At 42.5% G+C, this 22,882-nt stretch overlaps 1 protein-coding gene across 3 annotated transcripts; it reads left to right on the top strand.

Moving 5' to 3' along the window:
- The first annotated feature begins 88 nt into the window (after positions 1–88).
- On the top strand, positions 89–21,447 carry ppp1r3ab (protein phosphatase 1, regulatory subunit 3Ab). Of its 3 annotated transcripts, none has more exons than XM_021567353.3 (4): positions 89–1,544; positions 16,528–16,580; positions 16,707–16,795; positions 17,826–21,447. In XM_021567353.3, exons 1-4 carry the CDS (start codon positions 1,525–1,527, stop codon positions 20,823–20,825), a joined length of 3,162 nt encoding a protein of 1,053 aa, XP_021423028.3. In that variant the 5' UTR covers positions 89–1,524; the 3' UTR covers positions 20,826–21,447. The 3 variants fall into 3 exon arrangements, with proteins under 3 accessions (XP_021423028.3, XP_021423022.3, XP_021423017.3); XM_021567347.3 differs by lacking the exon at positions 89–1,544 and adding an exon at positions 12,994–16,071; XM_021567342.3 differs by lacking the exon at positions 89–1,544 and adding an exon at positions 12,994–16,215.
- The last annotated feature ends 1,435 nt before the right edge of the window (positions 21,448–22,882 follow it).

Below are 22,882 nucleotides of genomic sequence, written 5' to 3'. Positions count from 1 at the left end.
GTAGCAATCAGGAGGATAGAATTATGCTCAGATTTGCCAGATGGAGGACAGGGGAAAGCTTTGTATGCATCTCTGTGTGTGGAGTAAAGGTGGTCTAGATTTTTTTCCCTCTGGTTGAAATGGCAGATTTTTTATGGAATATCTGCATAGGCGTACAGAGGCCCATTATCAGCAGCCATCACTCCTGTGTAACAATGGAACGTTGTGTTAGCTAATCCAAGTGTATCGTTTTAAAAGGCTAATTGATCATTAGAAAACCCTTTTGCAATTATGTTAGCACAGCTGAAAACGGTTGTTCTGATTAAAAAACTAAATAAAACTGGCCTTTAGACTAGTTGAGTATCTGGAGCATCAGAATTTGTGGGTTCGATTACAGGCTCAAAATTGCTAGAAACAAAGATCTTTCTTCTGAAACTCGTCAGTTGTAGCAGTATCCAGCTACAATAGTAATTTACAACATTAACAATGTCTACACTGTATTTCTGATTAATTTTGAATTATTTTAATGGACAGAAAATGTAATTTTCTTCAAAAACAAGGACATTTCTAAGTTACCCCAAACTTTTGAACGGTAGTATAGAAACCACTTTGTATAAGCCAACCTACTTTGTATTGATATTATGGCCAATAGAGCTGTGTGTGATCTAAAAGAGAAAAAAAACTGTTTCCAGCCAAGTCAACAATGCAATGTCATAAATGTCATAAAGATATGGTCCAATATACAGTAAGTCTAAAATAAATGTGGCAACTTTTATACTGTTGATAAAACAATTCAAAAGACGTATGACTCCATTTTATTCGAGAGCACGATAGCAATCAACTGCCCCAACATGGCAATTGAAATATAAAAAGAAGCAGACAAATGTGATAAGTGATAAGAAAAGATGGCGCTGGATTGAGGCAAAGACGAGCTTTATTTCCCCTAACGCAATGTTGGACTCAGTGTGCTAGATACTAGTAAAGAACCTCTATTTTACCCACTGTCCTACAACAGGGGGGTATAGAACTTATTAGGTGACCGAAAGCAGTTTTTCAGACAGTTTGTCCACTGACTGGCCTTCCAAAACTGTGTCAACAGCTACCCTGTGGTGCCATTTTGACAAGGTAATCACAGGTGATGACTGAGCAGGCTTTACCTTGTCCTCTGTCCTCTGTTTGACTCGTCTCTAAAGCCCCTGTAACACCTATTTAACGACTTACCTCTGAAAGATGGGACCCATTTCTGTCATTCAATAGGTTAAAAGGAGGACGTCAGACACTCTTTATCCTCCACCAGACACCTGCTGAGAGTCACTGTGAGGGATTTCTCTGCAGTGTCAGTGTCTGTCTGTGGAAGAGTGTGTGTTTTTTTTGTGTGTGTGTGTGCCTGTGTTTGTGTGTAACTCATGTCACCCCCAGTGCCGGTCTGATGTTCTTGGGAGGTGGTTGGTCCTTTTTCTCTGGAGAGGTCGGCTGCTCGTTCTCCTTCTTGCACCACTTGAGAGGGACAAACAGTCTGACTGGACCCATCTGGACAAGAAGAAAATGGGAAAGTGCAATGCTTGGTGAGCAACAACCGTGATACATTTTTCAGGACTTCTATGATTTATTTGCGTGAACTGTTGGACAGGTTGATTAGTTTCTGTACAAAAAAAAAGAGTTAGAGATCTTTAAGAAATGCTTAGACGACTGAATGTTCTGTTTCATGTGAGCACCAACCTCAGCAAAGATTGCCTTTGCTGCAGATGGCAAAAGCAGCTGTGAAACAAAATATATGCTGTGTTGTAGAAAACTATTTCCCTCCTTATCTTACAAACAATAAACCAATGCCCCTGAGTCTGCCCTTTATGTCTGCCAGCCTAGAGATCTGTTATAGCCAGGACGTCGGAGGAAAAACGTGACAGACACACATGATTTGCTGTTGTTTGTCTACTTTCTGGCTGGATTGTCATGAATAAATTCTACTTACCATATTCATGTTTTCCCCTGCATATCCTTGGTACTGTGAAAAAAATATGACAGTGTGATGGGACAGAATGTGAAAGGTGACTTTCACAACTAAGCTTTTAGAAGTGATCATCAATGTCTACATGGCATGCAAACCACACACTGCTGGTCTGTACCAAGGGGTCCTGTATGTTACACCTCTAACATCCTATCCCTTGAGCTTCACCTTGAGCTACCAGTATATTCAAAATATGTTCATTCACCGACATACTTGTCTCTGCAAAGTCAACTCGCTCATCAACGGGAGGTCGTCGCTGCAGGCCGCACAAGTACAGGAGGCAGCGTGGAGGTCGAGGGTGTGCTCCTGAGAAATCAATCATATCTCTGCATTCTAAACAATCAGGTGCACACTCCGCTCCTTATGGATTTGGACAGTGAAGTGACAATGTTTCATTTGGCTCTATACCCCAGCATTTTGGATTTGAGGTCTAGTGTTTCACATGAGGCAATAGTGAAGAATGTCACCTTTTAATTTGAAATGAAATCACTTTACACTATATATCTTGTCCCCCTCATTTGGACAAAATGCAGTCCCTCTTTAAATGACGTTCAGCTTATAAAGGCTTCATAAACTCTTCATAATGCCTTCATAACCACTACATAAATGTGTTACAAAGCATCTATAAACATATGTCATGGTTCATAAATGTGGCATAACTGTGTGACATACAGTAATCACCGATGTCAAATGTGACATACCCACTAGGTTAAATATGATATAACGTGTTTTATGAAGGTGCTGTAAGTATGGCACGTGCTCTAAAGTCAAGTCATGTTAGTCACATTACACATAATCTCATTCAGTTAGCTCTATCCGGAATCCTTGGGACATCCCTCCCCTAAATGCTAACCTTAACCCCTACGCTTAATCATAACATTAACCCTTACCAAATCCTAACCTTAACCATTTTACATTTCAACTTCAATGGGGTATTAATGTCCCAGGGATTCCGAATAGCAAGGACCAATCTCGTTCCCAGACACTTCTGCCCAAATGTGCAGAAGGTCTGGTGAACCAACGCATCAAACTTGGCCTTCGCTAGCCAATACAGAGTGCTTGGTGAATCTCCCGGCGCATTACTAATTGGCTTAAGCTACCAATCAATTATCTTCCACAACACTTTCCCCCATGTGTCTTGTATCGTATTTGTCTAACGTCTTGGCAATAAAGAGATTGTGTTTGTAACTCTTATTGGGAGTTTTTTTCCCCACAACTGCGACACATCTACCACAGATTTTAAGAGTGTAGTCTTTCTTTTTTCAGTGGAGCCATTAGCTAGCTAGCTATGTCCTTTGCTAGCTACCTGGAAGGTAGGGCCTGTTGTTTTTTTCTCCCTTGAGGCCAGGGGGAATGGTTTCCACTAAATAGCACAACTATATTGTAAAAATGAATGAACAATTTTCTTTTTGATCTTAATTTAAGGTTAGGTTAGGCATAAGGTTATTGGTGTGGTTAAGGTTAGGGTTAAGGTTAGGTGAAAAATAAAATGTTAATGGCCTCCCGAGTGGCGCAGCAGTCTAAGGCACTGCATCCCAGTAATTGAGGCGTCACTACAGACCAAAGGTTTGATCCCAGGCTGTGTCACAACCGGCAGTGACCGGGAGTCTCATAGGGCATTGCACAATTGTCCCAGTGTCGTCTGGGTTAGGGGAGGGTTTAGCCGGGGGACTTAACTTGGCTCATTGCGCTCTAGCGACTCCTTGTGGCGGGCCAGGCGCCTGCAGGCTGACTTTGGTTGTCATTTGAACAGTGTTTCCTCTGACACATTGGTGCAGCTGGCTTGGGCAGCTGTTAAAGAGCGTGGTTTGACGGGTCATGTTTTGGAGGACACAACTCGAATTTCGCCTCTCCTGAGCCCGTTGGGGAGTTTCAGCAATGAGATAAGATCGCAATTGGATATCACAAAAAAGGGAGGTAAAATACAAAAAAGAAATCTGAATAAAAATGTTTGGCAATGGCCATGGTTCAGACATAATTATGACTTTGTGGCTGTGTTAACGAGTGATGACCGGGGGAATGTTTTTGCTAGCAAAGGAATATAAACGCAAGGATTTCAAAGACTTTACTGGGTTACAGTTCATATAAGGAAATCAGTCAATTAAAATAAACTCAATAGGCCCTAATCTATGGATTTCACATGACTGGGAATACAGATAGGTTGGTCACAGATCCCTTTAAATCAAAGGTAGGGTGTGGATCAGAAAACCTGTCGGTATCTGGTATGACCACCATTTGCATCATGCAGCGTGACACATCTCCTTCACATAGAGTTAAGGATTAGGATTACCCCCTTTTTTTATGTTTTGCCTAAAATGACATCCCCAAATCTAACTCGAATCAAATCAAATGTATTTATATAGCCCTTCGTACATCAGCTGATATCTCAAAGTGCTGTACAGAAACCCAGCCTAAAACCCCAAACAGCAAGCAATGCAGGTATAGAAGCACGGTGGCTAGGAAAAACTCCCTAGAAAGGCCAAAACCTAGGAAGAAACCTAGAGAGGAACCAGGCTATGTGGGGTGGCTAGTCCTCTTCTGGCTGTGCCGGGTGGAGATTATAACAGAACATGGCCAAGATGTTCAAATGTTCATAAATGACCAGCATGGTCCAATAATAATAAGGCAGAACAGTTGAAACTGGAGCAGCAGCACGGCCAGGTGGACTGGGGACAGCATGTCAGGTAGTCCTGGGGCATGGTCCTAGGGCTCAGGTCCTCTGAGAGAGAGATTGGAAGAGAAAATTAGAGAGAACACACTTCAATTCACACGGGACACCGAATAGGAAGTACTCCAGATATAACAAACTGACCCTAGCCCTCCGACACATAAACTACTGCAGCATAAATACTGGAGGCTGAGACAGGAGGGGTCAGGAGACACTGTGGCCCCATCCGAGGACACCCCCGGACAGGGCCAAACAGGAAGGATATGACCCCACCCACTTTGCCAAAGCACAGCCCCCACACCACTAGAGGGATATCTTCAACCACCAACTTACCATCAACTTACCAACTTACCATCCTGAGACAAGAACCGGCCAGGCAGAGACAGCAAGGGCGTAACTGCCTGTAGCTCAGCCCCTGACGCAAGGATATGCATATAATATACCACAGGTGGACTCCAATTAAGTTGTAGTAACATCTCAAGGATGATAAATGGAAACAGGATGCACCTGAGCTCAATTTCGAGTCTCATAGCAAAGGTTCTGAATACTTATGTAAATGTGATATTTCAGTTTTAAAGTTTTTATAAATGAGAAAAAAAACGAAATGTTTTTGCTTATTCATTATGGGGTGTTGTGTGTAGATTGATGAGGGAAAAAACACTTGAATTATAAAATTGATTAGACTGTAACGTAACAACATTTTGAAAAAGTGAAGGGGTCTGAATACTTTCCGAATGCACCGTACAGTGTATTCAAGTAGTGTGTTTTGGTCCCACATTTCTAGCACACAATGACTACATCAAGATTGTCTCTACACACTGGTTGGATGCATTGTTTTGGTTGAGTTTCTGATTATGTTTTGGTCAGATCTTTCTGAGATAGATGTATCTGAACACTTTAAATGAATCCTGATAATGCCAGGAATTAAACATGAAACTGCTTGAACTGTTTACTCCCCTCTTGTTGGTGGAGAGAACATTATGCTGTTTGAAAGCACATTTTTTGCACTTCTACACATTTTCCCATGTGGCAGAGAGAACATGTTGCTGTTTTAAAGCTCATTTCCTGCAATTCGACACATTTGTCCGTGTCTTATGTGTGTTTATATTATACCAGGGGTTGAAGAGTTCCAAAAATAAATAAGAAGTGCCATCAGAGACTGTCACGACTGACAAGAGTGTGGGCTGAGTGGGTTGGCTTGCTCACCTGGATGAGGCACTGCAGTGGACGCCTGCATAGCGGATGCTTCACTTAGAATCCTTGCCGCTCGCCTGTCCTGACATGCCCTCAAACTCAGTGGGCCTGTACCAGTGGAATGGACAGGCGGCAGAGACAAGACAAGCGAACATGGCAACAATTATTTAAATGGAGATAGGCATCATTCACCTTAACCCATGTATTCTCAAGATGAGTGAAGAATATATGGCTTCTTTCAGACAGCTTTTATCAGCTGGGTTTCTTAAAAATAGTCAACTCCATAGCAGCGAACCTATCACCTCTTTCACCCCTATTCCCTGCCACTCTTCAACTTTGTCTAAAATCAAATCTGTGTTTACACTCATTTCTACTTCCAGTTGTGATATTGCAATTACTGGTAATCAGAGTGGCCACGGTCTCCAGCCAGAGCAGGGGAAAGTAATGGAGCCTAAACTGTCCTGATCTTTAAACCAAGAGCTCCACTTTGTGGCCACACCTACAGCTACATGAGACCAGTCTAATCTTGTACAGCATGCCGCTGGTGTTCATGGAGCACACTGGCAGCTCGATGTTCGTACGCAAACAAGTCCCAGTGCTTGGAGCCATTTTTCCCATGCCCTAAGGTCATTGGAGGAGAGGGAGTCTGAGGCCCTGGGATTGACAAGATAATACACAACACTTGAGTTACAAATATAAATATCAGTTGTCATGGTAACTGAGATTCCCTATAGCATACCAGAGGTCATGGCGGCTGCAGCGTTCTTCTGTCCTGTTGCGTCCACTATGCTCCCATAAGTGTAAACCACTATCAGAGTGGCCTTCTGGGGATTGACACCATTGCCCATCTCCATCACAAATGGAGACAAGAGCTGTGACTTGTTTTGTACTCAAGAAAAGGGTGCCATTGAAAGGAGTGATTCCTGGGGTAGCTGTAAATGTGAAAGTGGATCAACTGCAGGGAAAACTGCAGGTGTTTGTGATGTTGGTGCAACGCAGACAGGGTGGCGTGAGTGGTGAAACAGAAGAGTCGCTATCTGTTTCATTTAACCCATACAAGCTTTTGCGCCAAATCCATTAAATTGCAACAGGTGTCAAGCTTATGGGCATGTGGCAGCAGTGTGCAGGACAGAGGTTCCTAGGTGTGAGAAGCGTGCAGAAGGGCATGAGACAAAGGAATGTGGAGTATTGGGGAAAGAAGCGGTATGTGTTAATTGTAGGAGTGCCCATGGGGCTGGGATTCAGAAGTGTCCTGTGCGATAGAGGCAGGTTGAGGTTGCTATGGTGGGAGAAGAGCAGAGGGTGCCGTATGCTGAAGCAGTGAAGAAAGTAGAGGAAGATGGATGAAGGGGGAGGGATCCTGAGAGGATTCATGTGAGTAGTAGATCTGTATGCCAGTATCAACGAGTGATATATATGCTTCAGTAAGATTGTCTTTTTAACGTTCATAGACATGGTTATCAACTCTACTGCAGGGACGGAACGTAAGTCGCAGAAAATAGAGGTTGTGGTGAAAGCTGTGGAGGAGTATTTGGGTGTACGAGATCTGACATCAGAACAGTTACAGGGTGTGTTGAGTGGTGGTGTCCTGTCCTTCCAGGCCGTTGGCCTGAGGTGGGACCAGGTAGTTTAAAATAGTGGATTAGGTTGGTCGGTTTTTAACAAGCGTAGGGTTAGATGGCAGGGTCTTTTTTATTGATTTATTTCATTGTTTTCCCTTTCCTTTTTTCCCACGCAAAGTATAAGGGATTTATACCCCAGTCTAGTTGGTAGCGGTAACGCAACATTTATTGGATGCCAACCGCCATAGGTAATTTTGGCTCCCGAGTGGTGCAGCGGTCTAAGGCACTGCATCTCGTCACTACCGACCCTGGTTCGATTCCGGGCTGTATCCCAACCGGCCGTGATTGGGTGTCCCATAGGGCGGCGTACAATTGGCCCAGCGTCGTCCGGTTTAGGGTTTGGGCGGTGTAGGCCGTCATTGTAAATAAGAATTTGTTCTTAACTGACTTGCCTTGTTAAATAACGTTGTTTTTTTTAAACGAATCAAATAAATAAGACATTTAGGGTGGAGCTAGGTATGCCATACCTCTGTGTATGGGTGTGGCGAGTAGTCGGACAAAAAGAGTATCAGAAAGGTGCAATATGCAGAAATCAATCTGCTATTTCCTAGTTGCTAAAATTCTAATCGTTCGCCTAATTTCAGTTTTTATATGGCAAAAAAAGTAATGTACAGTGTGGATAATCATTGTACCATCTAAAATATATTTTTCAATAACCAAAAATATTGTGTATTCAGCTGTTTGAAGCTGGTGTATAAAACCGAAAGTATAAGAATCAAAAACTAATCTTTATCGCAGGACGCATAGAAATGGTACACATAGAACAGATCTACCGCTTCTTAGACTTGCTTTTAATGATACTGAGATCTATAACTGACATTTCTATGTGAATTTGGTCAAAACTTATAACGCAGGTTTAACGGATATGGGCAATTGTCCTGATAGGATTATGATTACCCTGAGTATATTTTGTTATTATCCGTGATTCGGTCTAATCATCAAATCAAATCAAATGTTATTGGTCACATACACACGGTTAGCAGATGTTAATGCGAGTGTAGCGAAATGCTTGTGCTTCTAGTTCCGGCTATGCAGTAATATCTAACAAGTAATCTAACAAATTCCCAACAACTACCTTATACACACAAATGTAAAGGGATGAATAGAATATGTACATGTAAATATATGGATGAGTGATGGTGTGCGGCATAGGCAAGCTGCAGTAGATGGTACAGAATACAGTATATGCATATGAGATGAGTATTTGTAAACATTATTTAAGTGGCATTATTTAAAGTGACTAGTGATACCTTTTATTAAGTCCATTTATTTAAGTGGCCAGAGATTTGAGTCTGTATGATGGCAGCAGCCTCTCTGTTAGTGATGGCTAAGTCAAATGGTGAGTTTTTTTGCTAGGAAGCAATAGAGAGAAATAGTAATGGCGTATTTTTTTAGGCACTAACTTGTTGGACAAAGCCTATAGGGACATTAATGGCATTTTTGTAGGGTTTTTGGATAAAGTAAGGTCTGTGGTAAACACAGGCTTATGAGATCTTATACGTTTGGTTCTATGAGATAATCTTCATCAGTTAACATCACTTTTTGTCAATTTTGAAGCATTTATATAATAATTCATAAAGGACATGTTAACTAACTGGTATTATCTCATAGAACAAAACAGATAAGATCTAAGCCTTTGTTAGCCTCAGACCTTAGTTTTGAATTTTACCCGAAAACCCTTTTCTTTCCTCTGTAATTCCATAGGGATTTCTGAACGAACTAGAGGTAACTAACTAATTTCTGGGTTTTAGGGACTACAAGCTGGCGAGCTCTATGTGCATAGATAGTATTTAACAAGCGGGGTGAAGGTAGGGAAAACACATTAAATGCTGATGTGCATTCTGACTGAGTGACAGCAAACAGCCAAAGTTGAGGACAGCAAAAGTTGGACACACTCACACAGTTCCAACAAGATTCCGCAGCCGCAAAGTCAAAATTGGCTATATTGTAAAAATTCATGAAAACAAAAATGTTCTTCATTTAAGATTATGGTTAGGCATAAGGTTAGCAGTGTGGTTAGATTTAAAACCACATTTTAGGAAAATAAAGTGATGAATGTGCGGGGTTTATCCATAATTGTGGCTGTGGAAGCATAATTACAACCCACACACACCCCTTCGCGCGCTGCTCCTAATCTGCAGCTTTTTGGGTCTATAAACGTGCAGGGAACTAGGTATTTTGCCAACATGTGGAGTGTTTGGTGTGTAATTTTCCAAACAATCAGCGGCTTTAAGGAGAAGCTCTGATATACACTTGTGGTTTTCATCCATTGTTGAGCAGAGTAGCTACTTAAAAAATAGGTCCACGCTAGATGCCGTTGACTTCAGCAATATTTTTTTACTTTAGCCAATATGTAACATAGAGATTTGGAGGCCACTAGCAGAGGTCAATCTGAGCATGCCATACTCTTTTTGGCTAGACAGAATTTTAAAAAAAATCATTTTTATTTATTTGACTGAGAACACATTCTCATTTACAGCAACGACCTGGGGAATGGTTAAAGGAGAGAGAATGGGGGGGCTCAAGAGAACGTATTTTTACTAAAGAAATGCATATTATATCCCCCTTAAGTCTAAGGGCCCGGGGCTGGGTTTCTACTAGCCTCGTCGTGAACCAGGCTTCTCTAATAATATGGGTAAGCCTGGGGAAGTACATGGTAGAAAAATGGCTAAATAGTGGTGTAAATTAGTGACACCTCATTACACATCATTTGTGAAAAGACCGATTTCCGAGATGTCCCCTGATCTGGTAAACACTGCTGTAGTTCGGCCACCTTCCACCGCAGATGCGGAAGATCAGCATTGGCGGATGCGGTGGACCGAGACGCAGCCCATGCAAAAAAATGTCTAAATTAAACAGACAGATTTTGATGGTATTTTTTTAAATGTATTTATTATGCCTCGAGTGGAGAATGGGGAGGGGCTCAAGAGGATCAATTACTTGAATATTATTTTTATTAAAACCATTTTTATGCCCAGCTCATGAGGCCCCTTGATGATGAGGCCTGGGGCAATTGCCTCTTCTGCCTAATGGTAAATCTGCCAGTGGTCACTACTTTTGCCTTACAATCTTGCTCAAGGGCTTTGAACCAATGACCTACTTGACCTTGCCAATTAGAATTGATTGACATATCCCTTGCATTTATGGAAAGAGTGGCCATGAAACGAAAAAGGCCATGAAATTCAGAAATATATCATGCGATGAAGCACCATTATGAAATTATAAATGTTCTAATGAAAAAAGCAATTTTATTATGAAATTAAATATTGTAACATTATTTTGAAAAGTGACATGAAAAAATCTCATTCAATATTCTTGAATCATTTCACAATAAAGTCTTACATTTAATTATGTATTCATTCATTCAGTTATTTATGATTATTTATTTTTTCATCTGGACTGTGTGGTATTTCATTATTTATCCATGTATATATTCATTAATTTACATATTTCATTTTGAGTACTTTGGTCTTCCGTAGAAATTAAGCTACTTTCATGACGTAAAGATTGCTGACATGGCCTCATACAAAACTAAATTCATGCGCCCAGGTAGCAGGCCTAATTTTACGACCTACACCTAGGAAAATCTCAATTCCATTTCCTTGATTCCTTGCATCCTCATACGTCTCGTGCTGCACCGTCAGAACTAGAAGCACAAGCATTTCGCTACACTCGCAAAAACATCATCTACTAACCATGTGTATATGACCAATACAATTTGATTTGATTTGAGAGACAGCTAAGCCTGACTTTCAAGCTGGTTGGCAGCCTGGCTGAGGAGTTGGTCCATACCATTTCTCTCATCAGCCTCAGAAAGAGTTCAGAGGCACTGAACAAGCTCCAGGCTGTGGGGGACAAAAACATAATCGCTAACCATCTGTCTGAAAAGGTGAGAACGTGTGGAGTCAAGTTGGAGGACATAACAGTGAGCATTGTTCCTTTCCAGGAGTCTACCTTAGTAGACCTAGCGAGGATTTTCAAGGTGTTGACTGAGGAGAGGTTGTGTGACTCATCTCTGAGGGATTTGGCTTACCAGACAGCTCTAGCCACATGCAAGCACAAGACAGTGGTGAAGAGAGTTCAGAATCATAATACATACAGATGGAGCTGCTTGGACAGGAGGCTACGAGGGTCTGCGGGCCTCAGATTGAGGAAACAGTTAGGGGGACGTGTTTCCCTAAGTAGTCCCTGTCAGGGCTTTGCTCCATCTTCCCACTGCACCAAGGGAGCACAGCTTTACAAATATCAGGCCTTCCTTACCAGACAGGAAGTGGTCACGGTCCGCCCTGCTCCTTACGTGATGACACCTCCATATATTCCTACCCTTCTCACTCGGAGATCAGTGCATCCGAAACAATTGGCTTTGAACCAATGACATCTTTTCCCAGCCTCCTGCTCCAATGAATTTGGAGCCTATCCAAATTGTGGTAATTCCAAATTGTTTTTATTTATTTATTATTCACCTTTATTTAACCAGGTAGGCTAGTTGAGAACAAGTTCTTATTCGCAACTGCGACCTGGCCAACATAAAGCAAAGCAGTTCGACACATTCAACAACACATGGAATAAACAAACATACAATCAATAATACAGTAGGCATGGTGGCGAAGTAATTACAATATAGCAATTAAAACACTGGAATGGTAGGGTGTGCAGAAGATGAATGTGCAAGTAGAGATACTGGGGTGCAAAGGAGCAAAATAAATAAATAAATAAATACAGTATGAGGATGAGGTAGATTGGATGGGCTATTTACAGATGAGCTATGAACCGGTGCAGTGATCTGTGAGCTGCTCTGACAGCTGGTGCTTAAAGCTGGTGAGGGAGGTAAGAGTCTCCAGCTTCAGAGATTTTTGCAGTTTGTTCCAGTCACTGGCAGCAGAGAACTGGAAGGAGAGGCGGCCAAAGGAAGAATTGGCTTTGGGGGTGACCAGTGAAATGTACCTGCTGGAGCGTGTGCTACGGGTGGGTGCTGCTATGGTGACCAGTGAGCTGAGATAAGGCGGGGCTTTACCTAGCAGAAACTTGTAGATGACCTGGAGCCAGTGGGTTTGGTGACAAGTATGAAGCGAGGGCCAGCCAACAGGAGCATACAGGTCGCAGTGGTGGGTAGTATATGGGGCTTTGGTGACAAAACAGATGACACTGTGATAGACTGCATCCAATTTGTTGAGTAGAGTATTGGAGGCTATTTTGTAAATGACATCGCCGAAGTCGAGGATCGGTAGGATGGTCAGTTTTACGAGGGAATGGAATTCTACCCCAGGAGGTTGGTGGCACCTTAAATGGGGAGGTGGGAGTGGAATTAGTGGAATGGTATCAAATACACCAAACACATGGTTTCCACGTGTTTGATGCCATTCCATTAGCGTTGTACCAGCCATTATTATGAGCCGTCCTCCTCTTAGCAGCCTCCACTGAATTCTACAGTATTTACGTTAAAATTACATGCATTTAAGTTTTTGTTGTGGTGGGGACAGTAGCATTGGTATTTTAAGGAAAAATTCTACTTTAAGGAATTTTTTTGATATTTTTTTATGTTTATGTTGAGTGCACATAATATAATTTAAAGTATACGTTAAGATGTCTGAAATAGAATAAACGTGGCAAAAACAAATATAGACTTTAATAAATGCATTTCTATAGAGCATATATTTTTACAACGGTGGGGGAGTTCCAAACTGGAGGCAGGCGCGGGTTCTTCAAAACAGCACCCCCTGTCAATCATCTAGTGTATATATAAATATTTGAGTCAGATATGCATCCCTATCTAATCTTCTTGTTGTAGTATCCCTCAAAACAGTCAGTAAAAAAATGTATACATTTATTTGAAAAATATGCCTCAGGGAATATAATGTCCTTGACGACTGGGAACCTACACTGGCAGCCCAATGGGGAGTTAAGGGGATGAGGTCTCACTAACATCCTGTTACATGACTCTTTTACCCCGGTCATGCACACATGATTTTGTTAATGTATGTCCCAGCTATGCAGTTTCCATGCTGGTGTCATGGGATGATCATAGCACCATCTCTCTGTTCCCACAGCTCTAAGGTCCCATAGATCTCACTCCACCTCCATGAAGCCTCTGTGAGTGATAGTGAAGTCCAGTCCACAGATCCAGTAGTGTCATAATAACCTCTAGGATTCTGTGGATGGCACTGTGGCTTCATCCAGCCATGAGAGCCAGCTGTACTGCACCCGGCCTCCAGTTCCCTCTGGCGCTTGCTCCTCCTGGTCTTCCTGTGCTGCCTGAAATCCCCCAGCAGGAAGTCTCCCAGGTGGCCTGTGTGGATGTCCCAGTAGTGGCCCTTCCCATCCTCACAGTGTCTCACCTTGATTTACTGATTTAATTTTTTTGACAAATATAAACTGCCAATACCTACTTTTTTTTAACTATCAAGGATAACACAATAATTACTTATTTACATTGTGGTCCTTTTATTAACCTTCACAAAGAACTCATTCCGGGACAGGTTGTGCCTCACATTGTTTCTCCAGCCATGGCCCTGACCTCTGACACCCAGGCCCTGAAGTAGGGGAACTGGTCCTCCATGGTGCTGCAGATGTAGGCCAAGTTGAACTTCCAAGAGGAGGAGGAGAGGATGGCTTAGGCGATCAGGGCGATGTAGGAGAGCGAGGGCTTTGCAGAGGGCTCTGGATTGCCATGTTTTGTGTCCTCACCGTCCCAGGTGTTGTTGTCTGAGAGCGGCTCGGACTGAATGTCACCCGGCAGGCTGGATGTTTCTGTGGAATGTCATCGCGAACAGTGCTGAGGCCTGTCTTGAGTAACTCCCTCTTTACTGGAGCAATTTCTGCCTCCCTGCCTGACGCTGACCCCAGCTCTTCTATCTATGTCTCCTTGGAAATTAGTCCTCCAGCCTCTCTGCCTGCCTATACCTCTCTGACCATCCCTTCTACTGGCTCCACTTCTAACTTCTTTTGCTCTATGTCCATGTCTGTGTTTGTCATGACTTTCAGTAGTCAGCTTTACAGCACAAATGCGAAGAGTGTCTGTTGAGAGCCTTCCTACATGCTTTGGTGTTAGTGGAAAGACATTTCTGTTGTAGGCTACCTGTCTTTCCTGTGATGGTTTGCACGGTCTGTTTGACTCTTTTGTTTCTCCTCTTTTCTTAACCACATTCAGTCCCTGCGTGCCACCTTCCTTCACAGATAAAAGGTCAACTCTCATGAAACATTCCATCATTCATCAAATCGGAAACTGTAGATTGTGAGTTGTTACAAGACGCAGCTAGCTAACTCTCACTGAGATAAGACTGGAGCTATGTGGTCATTGTTTGCCATTTTGAGTTGCACAAGGGGGTTAACACTTGTCATTTTTGATTACGCAAATGATGTAATGTTCCACGTAATACAGAGTTTGTCATTCTGAGAGAAAAAAAGGCTTCTAATATTTTAAACAATTTGGGACGTGTCGGCAGTTAACCTGAAGTGTCTATACAAGGAGTTTCACCTTTATAACAAAACGTGTTTTATCCAGTATTTATGACATGATTAACCCTTTGACCCTTATTAGGAGAAGTTGACTAACATAACATTACTCATAGGAGACAACAAACTATCCTAGAAAATGTTTGTTTTGGTGACAGACTTAACAGTGCACACCCGAGGTCTGGTTCTGGGTGCCGAGATTAGTTTGAATTAAATAACGTTAGTTAAGATCAGCCTATATCTCAAATGTTTGACTATTTATATCATTGTTGTGAAGCAGTGTCTCAAAGAACAGCCATTGATATTATTTTCTCAGTGTTCTCCTGAGCCCACACTGCATAGTTGAAGTCCCTTCTGACCTATTTATAGTGCTGGCCCGCGCTACAATGTCATCTGTAACTCGACTCCATCTGTTTAGTCACAACATGTTGAATGTCAGTTGCCAGAGAGAAAGAAGCATAGAACTTGGCTCTGCGATTCCCCTTCACTCTGTCACTAGACAGCCCAATGGAGTCTGCTGCGGCTGAACCAAGACCCACTGGGGTCAGCAGCCTCTTGGGTGTCCCAGGGCTCATCACCTGGGACGGGAACGAGGCGATTGATGCGGAGGTGATCGGTGGCATCAGGCCCAGGTCCTCCCCTCTTCCACGGAGAAGGAGCTCCAGTGACTTAAAGGACTGTGAGCTCGAGCTGACGCCGTCAAGCTCCAGGAGGGTGTCCTTTGCGGACGCCCTCGGCCAAAACCTGGTGAACGTGAAAGAGTTTGACTCGTGGGACATAACCATCCCGCTGAATTTCGACGCCCTTGAGGGAGAGAAAGAGGTAGAGGAATACTACTTGTCCTCCTTATACACTCCTCCACCGTCCCAAGAAGCCATGGTCCTGAGGGTTCAGGAGCAGAAGCTAGAGCTGGAGAGCATTGAGTTACTCCGCGGGACTACGATACTGAGGGGCGTGGTCCGTGTTCTCAATGTCTCATTTGATAAGATGGTGTACATCCGCACCTCTCTGGATGCCTGGGTCACGCACTTTGACCTGCTGGCAGAGTTCATACCAGGGTCCAGCAATGGAGACACTGACTGCTTCTCCTTCAAGCTCACCCTGGTGCCCCCCTTTGGGGAAAAGGGGGCCAGAGTGGACTTCTGTCTCCGGTATGAGACCCCTGTTGGGACTTTCTGGGCCAACAATAGTGACCGGAACTATGTGATGTTTTGTCACCAGAAAGTCAAAGAGCTGAAAGATAAAGCACAAAAATACGAAAACAGGCGTAGGAAAAGCATCCTGAAAGCCAACATGTGAGGATGATCAGATTAATCAAAACAGGCTTGTTTTGAGTGTGTGTAGATTGATGGAATGATTGAATGCTACAGCAGTACGTTTCTGAAAATGTGTGGTCCAGTCTAGTGGTCCAGTCATGTGAAAGCTTTGATGCTTTCACGTTGATAATGCCTCGCCTCAAAATACACCGTTTGACATATATCTAGATATATTTGCTTCCTGATAAATAAGCCAACTTGCAGTTTATTATGAAATTATGATTTTACAGTAAATGTTGGGCAATTGTTGTTGGGTCTTTTTTCCTGAGCTTTCGTTTAATTTATTTACAGTCATGAATTTCCCTGTGACGAAAACTGGTCATCAATCAGTGATGAATCGTCAGGTAATCATTCATTGTACTAAATCATTAAAAAGTGAAATGACTCGGCCATACACTAAAATCAATGACATTAAATCAATGACATTAAATCATTAACTAATGTAAATTATGATTTTTTTTCCTCTCTAGATGTCAACAAATGTGGAGGAGAGATGACTAGTGTGAACATCTCTGAGTCTCAGTCAGGAGCACTCGAAGATGATCATCAGAAATTACTGGTGAGTAACACCTGCAGCATTTGGATTTCAGAACTTTTACAGATGAGTCATGTATCCATGGTTTTCTTACAACATACGCTTTTGTGATACATAGCTTGACGTAACTTTTGTGTACGATTTTCAAATGAGCCTTACTTGTTATTGCGGCCTTCAATGATGACTAATGCAAGGTTTAATTGCGTTTCTATGTAATCTACAGTAAATGGCATGGTAAAATGCAAGGGTTAGGCTTAAAGCTGCAATATGTAACTTTTTGAGCGACCCACTAAATTCACATAGAACTGTGTGTTATAGATCTGTCATGCTCATTGAAAGCAAGTATAAGAAGCGGTAGACCTGTTCTATGTGCTCTAAGTTTCGTTTTTGCGTCTTTTGCTTTCGGTTTTGTATACCAGCTGAAAATGCAATGTTTTTGGTTATGGAAAATATATTTCACAGCAGTTTAGATGGTACAATGATTCTCTACACTAAACTTGCTTATTTTGTCACATAAATTGAAATTAAGTGAACTATTAGAATTTCAGCAACCAGGAAATGGAGGAGTGATTTCTTTATAGGTCATCTTTAAACAGCTTGAGGTGACCTCAGAAACAGGAGACAGTGAACCCTGTTGCTCTTTCTCAATATGTCATGTGATCACTGATGTCCGAGCCCTGGTAGTCACTACTTTAACATACTGTACTAGTTGCATATTTATGACACTTGAGTCAAATGCCAAGTATTTATATATATTCCATGACAGGAGCTTAGAGAGGTCTTACATGGTCACATGAGTGACTAAGCAACACATTGCAATGGCTACATTACAATCTCAAACATTCAAATGTTACTGGCCAGAGGCCAGTGCTCATGTGAGATTTGGTTTGGGGTGCCAAAATTAAATGTCTAAAAATATACTTTGGCTTGGTCATGAGCAATATTTAATCTGAATGTGCCAATCTAAATGTCATCATCCCCAAACTAGCCTAACAATTGAGGAGGCATTGTGTGAGAAAGCTAAATTGAATCTATCCTTCTTGCTGTTTGACAGATTGAGAGCAGCCAAAACTCCAGCCGGAGAAACCGACGAAAGGCAGCACGATTGGTGAAGGTGCAGGACTACTTCATTCAGAGAGAGGATGAGACCCAAGAGAAAGAGAAGGGAGCAGTGGAACCATCACAGATCCCACAGGAAAGCACATTCCCACAGGAAACACCTTCAAATGGGCCTGTGGTACAACCACTGGCACCACAGCACAGGAAAAAGTTTGGGCTGCAGGCGACTTCAGATTCTCTAGCTACGTGCAACAAATTGTCTCCTGGCTTCAGGGACAGCACGTCTTGTGAGGAGTCAGTGAAACCTGAGAACATAGACTCAATGGTCAGCTCAGCCCCATCCGAGCTGGGAGAGGAACATGCCTCACCGATCCCCAGCAACAAGTCAGATTTAACTGATCAACCCACTGCTCTGTGCCAAAATGGTCATACGTCTGTTTCTAAAGTGGAAGGAAGTGCTCTGATGCAGATGGAATCTGAGAAGGGTGGATCTGCCATCAGCACAGAAGGAACACGTTCAGATAACACTGTGAGGTTGGAGAACAGCACAGCAGGCTCAGTCCCAGGCAGCCAGACCAATAGCTTTACGTTTGGAAATGTTGTGGCCCCACTATACTGTCAGGTATTTGGTAGAGCGGTGAGCGAGAGCCAGAGCTCAACTGATATTGGGAATCGAACAAGGGGGACATTGCATGGAAGGGATTCAACAGCCTGTACAGTCCAGAGTTACGTAGAAACTCACTCCTGTGTTTCAGTTGATACCCACGGGACACCTGAAGAAAATCCTGTAGATCAACAGCAATATCTTGAATCAAACCAAGGACAGTTCATCTCTGGATTAAGTGCAGAAAAAGAGTCTGAACTTGAACCTCTGTCAGAAAAGGCAGGAGGTTTTCCCAGGGCTCACACTGCCCTGCACACTGCTGCTGCTCTCAGGGCACAAATCCCCAAAGAGGAATCAGGCCTCCAGGGGCCTGAAGAGAACATTCTGCCTCCCCAGTCCCAGATCCACCAGGACAGCGAGTTTATCCAGACACAAACCCCATTAACAAACACAACACTTTCACAAACTCCTCCAGACACAACACTTTCCCAAACACAAACATTGATAGACACAACACAAGGCAGTCTCTTACAGTCACAAACTGAAATGGGGTCTAAACATGTCTCTGCTGAAATGAATATGCAGGGGTACTGTGGTGGATATGAGAGACCTGATGAGTCAGAGGAAATGGAGAACCCTTCCCCAGCCAACACTGACGAATGGTCAACAGGCACATTCACAGAATTAGTAGGCACATATATAGCCATGCTAGAGCCTGTGTATGCTGACCTAAAGGTTTTCACTTCAACAACAAAGGTGGAGGAAAAGATCCCCACTGAGCACAAAAGCGTAGCTGTGACCTGTACAGACACACTGGAGGAAGAAACCAGTGGGACAATGTTAAATGAGGATCCCATTGTCATTAAGGGATGGACATCATTGGAGAAGTTGATGAGAAAACAAACGGATCAAGTGAAGGGTGAACCATCAGTTGAAGTGTCAAACACCTTTGGTGATGAAGAAAACAGGCATTCTATTGACAGTAAGGTTTATAGTGAGGAAGAAGGCGAGATGACAAACTATGTGAGGGATGATTATGATGAAGACACTGACAAGGTCCCAATGTCCAAAGAAGAAGATATTCATAAGGAAGATGACCTGGTCATTGTGAAAAATAAAGAGGATTTAGTTCCTACAGAGAACGAGAAAGGTCCAAGTGATGGACAACCATTGCTGATGAACAATATAATAGAAAAAGACTGGGAGGAGACTGTGGAAGAGGAAGAGGAGGAGATGATGGGGGAATATGTGGAAGAGGGCAAATGGGAAGAAGAGAAAGTAGAAGTGGAGATGATGGCTGGGGAAAGGGAGTTGGAGGAGGTAGGGGAGGTGGAGGCAACAGAGGAGGAAGTGGGGAAGGAGGTGACCAAGGAGGAGTTGGCAGCAGAAGAGGTGGATAAGGACAAAGAAGAAATTATGTTATGGGAAAAGGTACAAGGAAGGGTGGAGGAAGAGCTGGTGAAAGGAGAGGAGGAAATAGAGAAAGAAATGGAGGACGAGATGGTTGTTGAAGAAGAACTGGAGGAATTAGAGGAGGGGGGTGTGAAATGGATAGAGTGGGAGGAAGAGGAGATTGTAGAGGAAGAGAAGGAGGAGGAAGCAGAGAAAGACAAAGTAGATGTAGAATTACAAGATGATCAAAATGAATTGGAGGATGAGTTAAGCAAGCCAATGGGCAATACTTGTGAGGGTAAGGTGGGTGAGAGCACAAATGTAAATGTTGCAGAAAAATCAGGCCCAGAAGAAAATACATTAAAGACGGATGAAGTGTCAAATCTGTGCTACAATGACGTAACGCCGGACACCAATCATCTTGGAGGAGAGGAAATGGATTCCATCAAAGGAGACGGGGAATCCTACATTCAAACAGATGAACCTGCCCGTGAGAAAGAGGGTGAAGGTGGGGCTGAGGCGGACAACGCGTCCACAGAGTCCCCGTCAGATGAGGAGATGGAGCTGTACATGCACAGTCTGAGGGCTGCACAGAAGCAGCGAAACAAGGACCTGAGTCTTGGGAAACGGCCCTCGATAAGTAGAAGAGGCAGCAGGCTGTCCATGCCGTCCATCAGTGAGTCTGTGGATGAGGCAAGCAACCAGGAAGATCAGCCAGACACAGTGTCTGTGGAGCATCAATCTACAAGTGCAGTGCCCGTTGTGGAGGGAGGGCAGGATAGCACCAGGAGCAATGTCATGTGGTGGAGAGAAACATTTGCTTGGCATAATCTCTCAAAAGCACTGTTATACACCGTCCTGTTTGTCGTGTTTTTTTTTGCTGCTTACCATTATGACTTTCTGGCCTGTTTCAGTCTTTACTTGTTATCTGTGATCTGGCTGGTTTGTCAGGGGGAGAAACCGCCGAAAGGAAATAATAGAATAGGTCGAGACCCGTGAAAATATATGTCAGTGTTTATAAAGTGCTCCACAATTAAGTTGAATTATTTTTCATTATGCCTCATCTGAGAATACATGAACTCGCTAATGCCAAAAGTGTAAAACGATTGGTGTGTAGCATACTGCAAAGAGTAATGTAAATGTACGGTAAAGTACATATATATATATATTATTCTTATATATATATTCTTATTAAAATGATATTAACAGGATATTATCCTTTAATTAGCTATACTCTTATGAGTGTCACCTAGTCCAAGGCAGACCCTTTTTCAGTTCAATGGAGCACACCATAATATTATTTTTCTAATAGAATGTTATGTGCCTTTTCTACACATTGGCCATACTATTGATGCATCTTGACAGCATGTATGTTATTTGAACACATTAGTTCAAAGCCTTACGTTCAAACAACACACCAGTTACAAAGCTGTGGACCATTGCTTAGATGGATTATTGATTATAACAACTTTTATTGCATTACTGTATTTGGTGTAAATTAAACTGATTTTAAAACAGTCTAAATTAGATTTATTTTGTACCAGATGCCTCCAGATTCATAATATCAATTTACAGTATGTTATTACTTTGTTATTTAATAAATAAATAGGCTTAACAAAAACTATGTCTATGAATCTCTTTTCTGATAACAGCGGTAGAAGAAAAAAACGTTAATTTGCTGCAATCTTTCAACAAATAATATAATTGACCACATGTGTATTTACAGTACCCTTGGGACACGTTTAAAAAAACATGTAGACATTTCCCACAATGTGAAGTATACTTGCATGCAGGACTTTTGTGATGAAGCAGGGGCGGACTGGGACCATAAATCGTCCCAAGCATTTCTGACACACTGGGGTCAAATGGGCCAGTTCACTAAACTATTTTGGGTCGGTGGACGTGAAATGGGACAGCAGCCCATTAGTCAAATGATGATCATTCTGCACCAAAATCACAATAACATTTCTTAACGGGGCCATTTTATTTATTTATTTTACAAAAAGATGGACCGGCCCACCGTCCGTTTCTGTGATGACGACATCTCATGCCTTATTCTTACTGTTGGACTCCATCCATCACACCACTGACCTTTAGGAGGTGAACTCTGCATGGCACCACTGGAGGTTGTCAAGCAGTAGTGAGTGTGGTTGTAATTTTAGCAGACGTATTCGATTTCAATTCGCTCTCATCCAGGCTTGTTAGGGCTTTGTGATGACACATCTGTTTCCTGTACTCTGATGCATTACTGTTAGATTCGTTAGATACTGTATAGGGCTCTGTATAGGGCTCATGTATAGGGCTCATGGACAACTTTATTGTCCGTGTTAGAGCAAACAGATGTTTGTCTTCTGCTTCGTTCTCTTGGTAAATAAACATGGCAGAAGTTATGCAAGGGGTATATCCCTAATAGTAAGATTACAACACAATCATGGGTCAATGTTGATGTATGGTTGATTAGGAAAACAGAAAGTGTGAAAACCATGGTCCACTTCTTACCGCATATCAGCTTGAGGCAGTTTGAATCTGTTCTCATGTCAAGACAATGCTGTCTATATTAGTCTTTCTGGTGTGTTGAAATGGTTTTCTTAATATACAGTATAGACCGAACTGAATGTAATTGAATTCAATCTCTTTGTCTCTATCTGACTCGTGCTTTGAGGAAGTGTGAAAGGCTGTTTTCCAAGGCACAGATTTTCTTTTGCCAAATAGAGTGGGGATGACAGAACATAAGACGCAGCCTAGTTTGCGTACTGTATACTCCCTATAGCGTCACAGTGCAACTGCCAATCTGGACAAGCAGGTCTCTCTTCACACACTGTTCAAAATGTAATGTCTCTGTCAAACCAAGTGCAGTTATTCACCTTATGATTTATGTAGCTAACTTCACCAGACACCAAAGACTCTCCCAGCAAACACCAATATGTTTATTAAATAGGTGGTCAATACCATAAGCTTGTGCTCAATTTGAATAACTTGATAGCTAGCGCCATGGGGCGTGTTTGAACTTTAGCTGTTGGCTGTGATCGGGGTTGTACAGCTGCAACTGCTTGTCA

Source organism: Oncorhynchus mykiss, chromosome 2 (assembly GCF_057628025.1).
Source record: "Oncorhynchus mykiss isolate SJ-2025 chromosome 2, ASM5762802v1, whole genome shotgun sequence".
Classification (NCBI taxonomy): Eukaryota; Metazoa; Chordata; class Actinopteri; order Salmoniformes; family Salmonidae; genus Oncorhynchus; species Oncorhynchus mykiss.
This window is presented reverse-complemented; position numbering and strand designations above follow the sequence as displayed.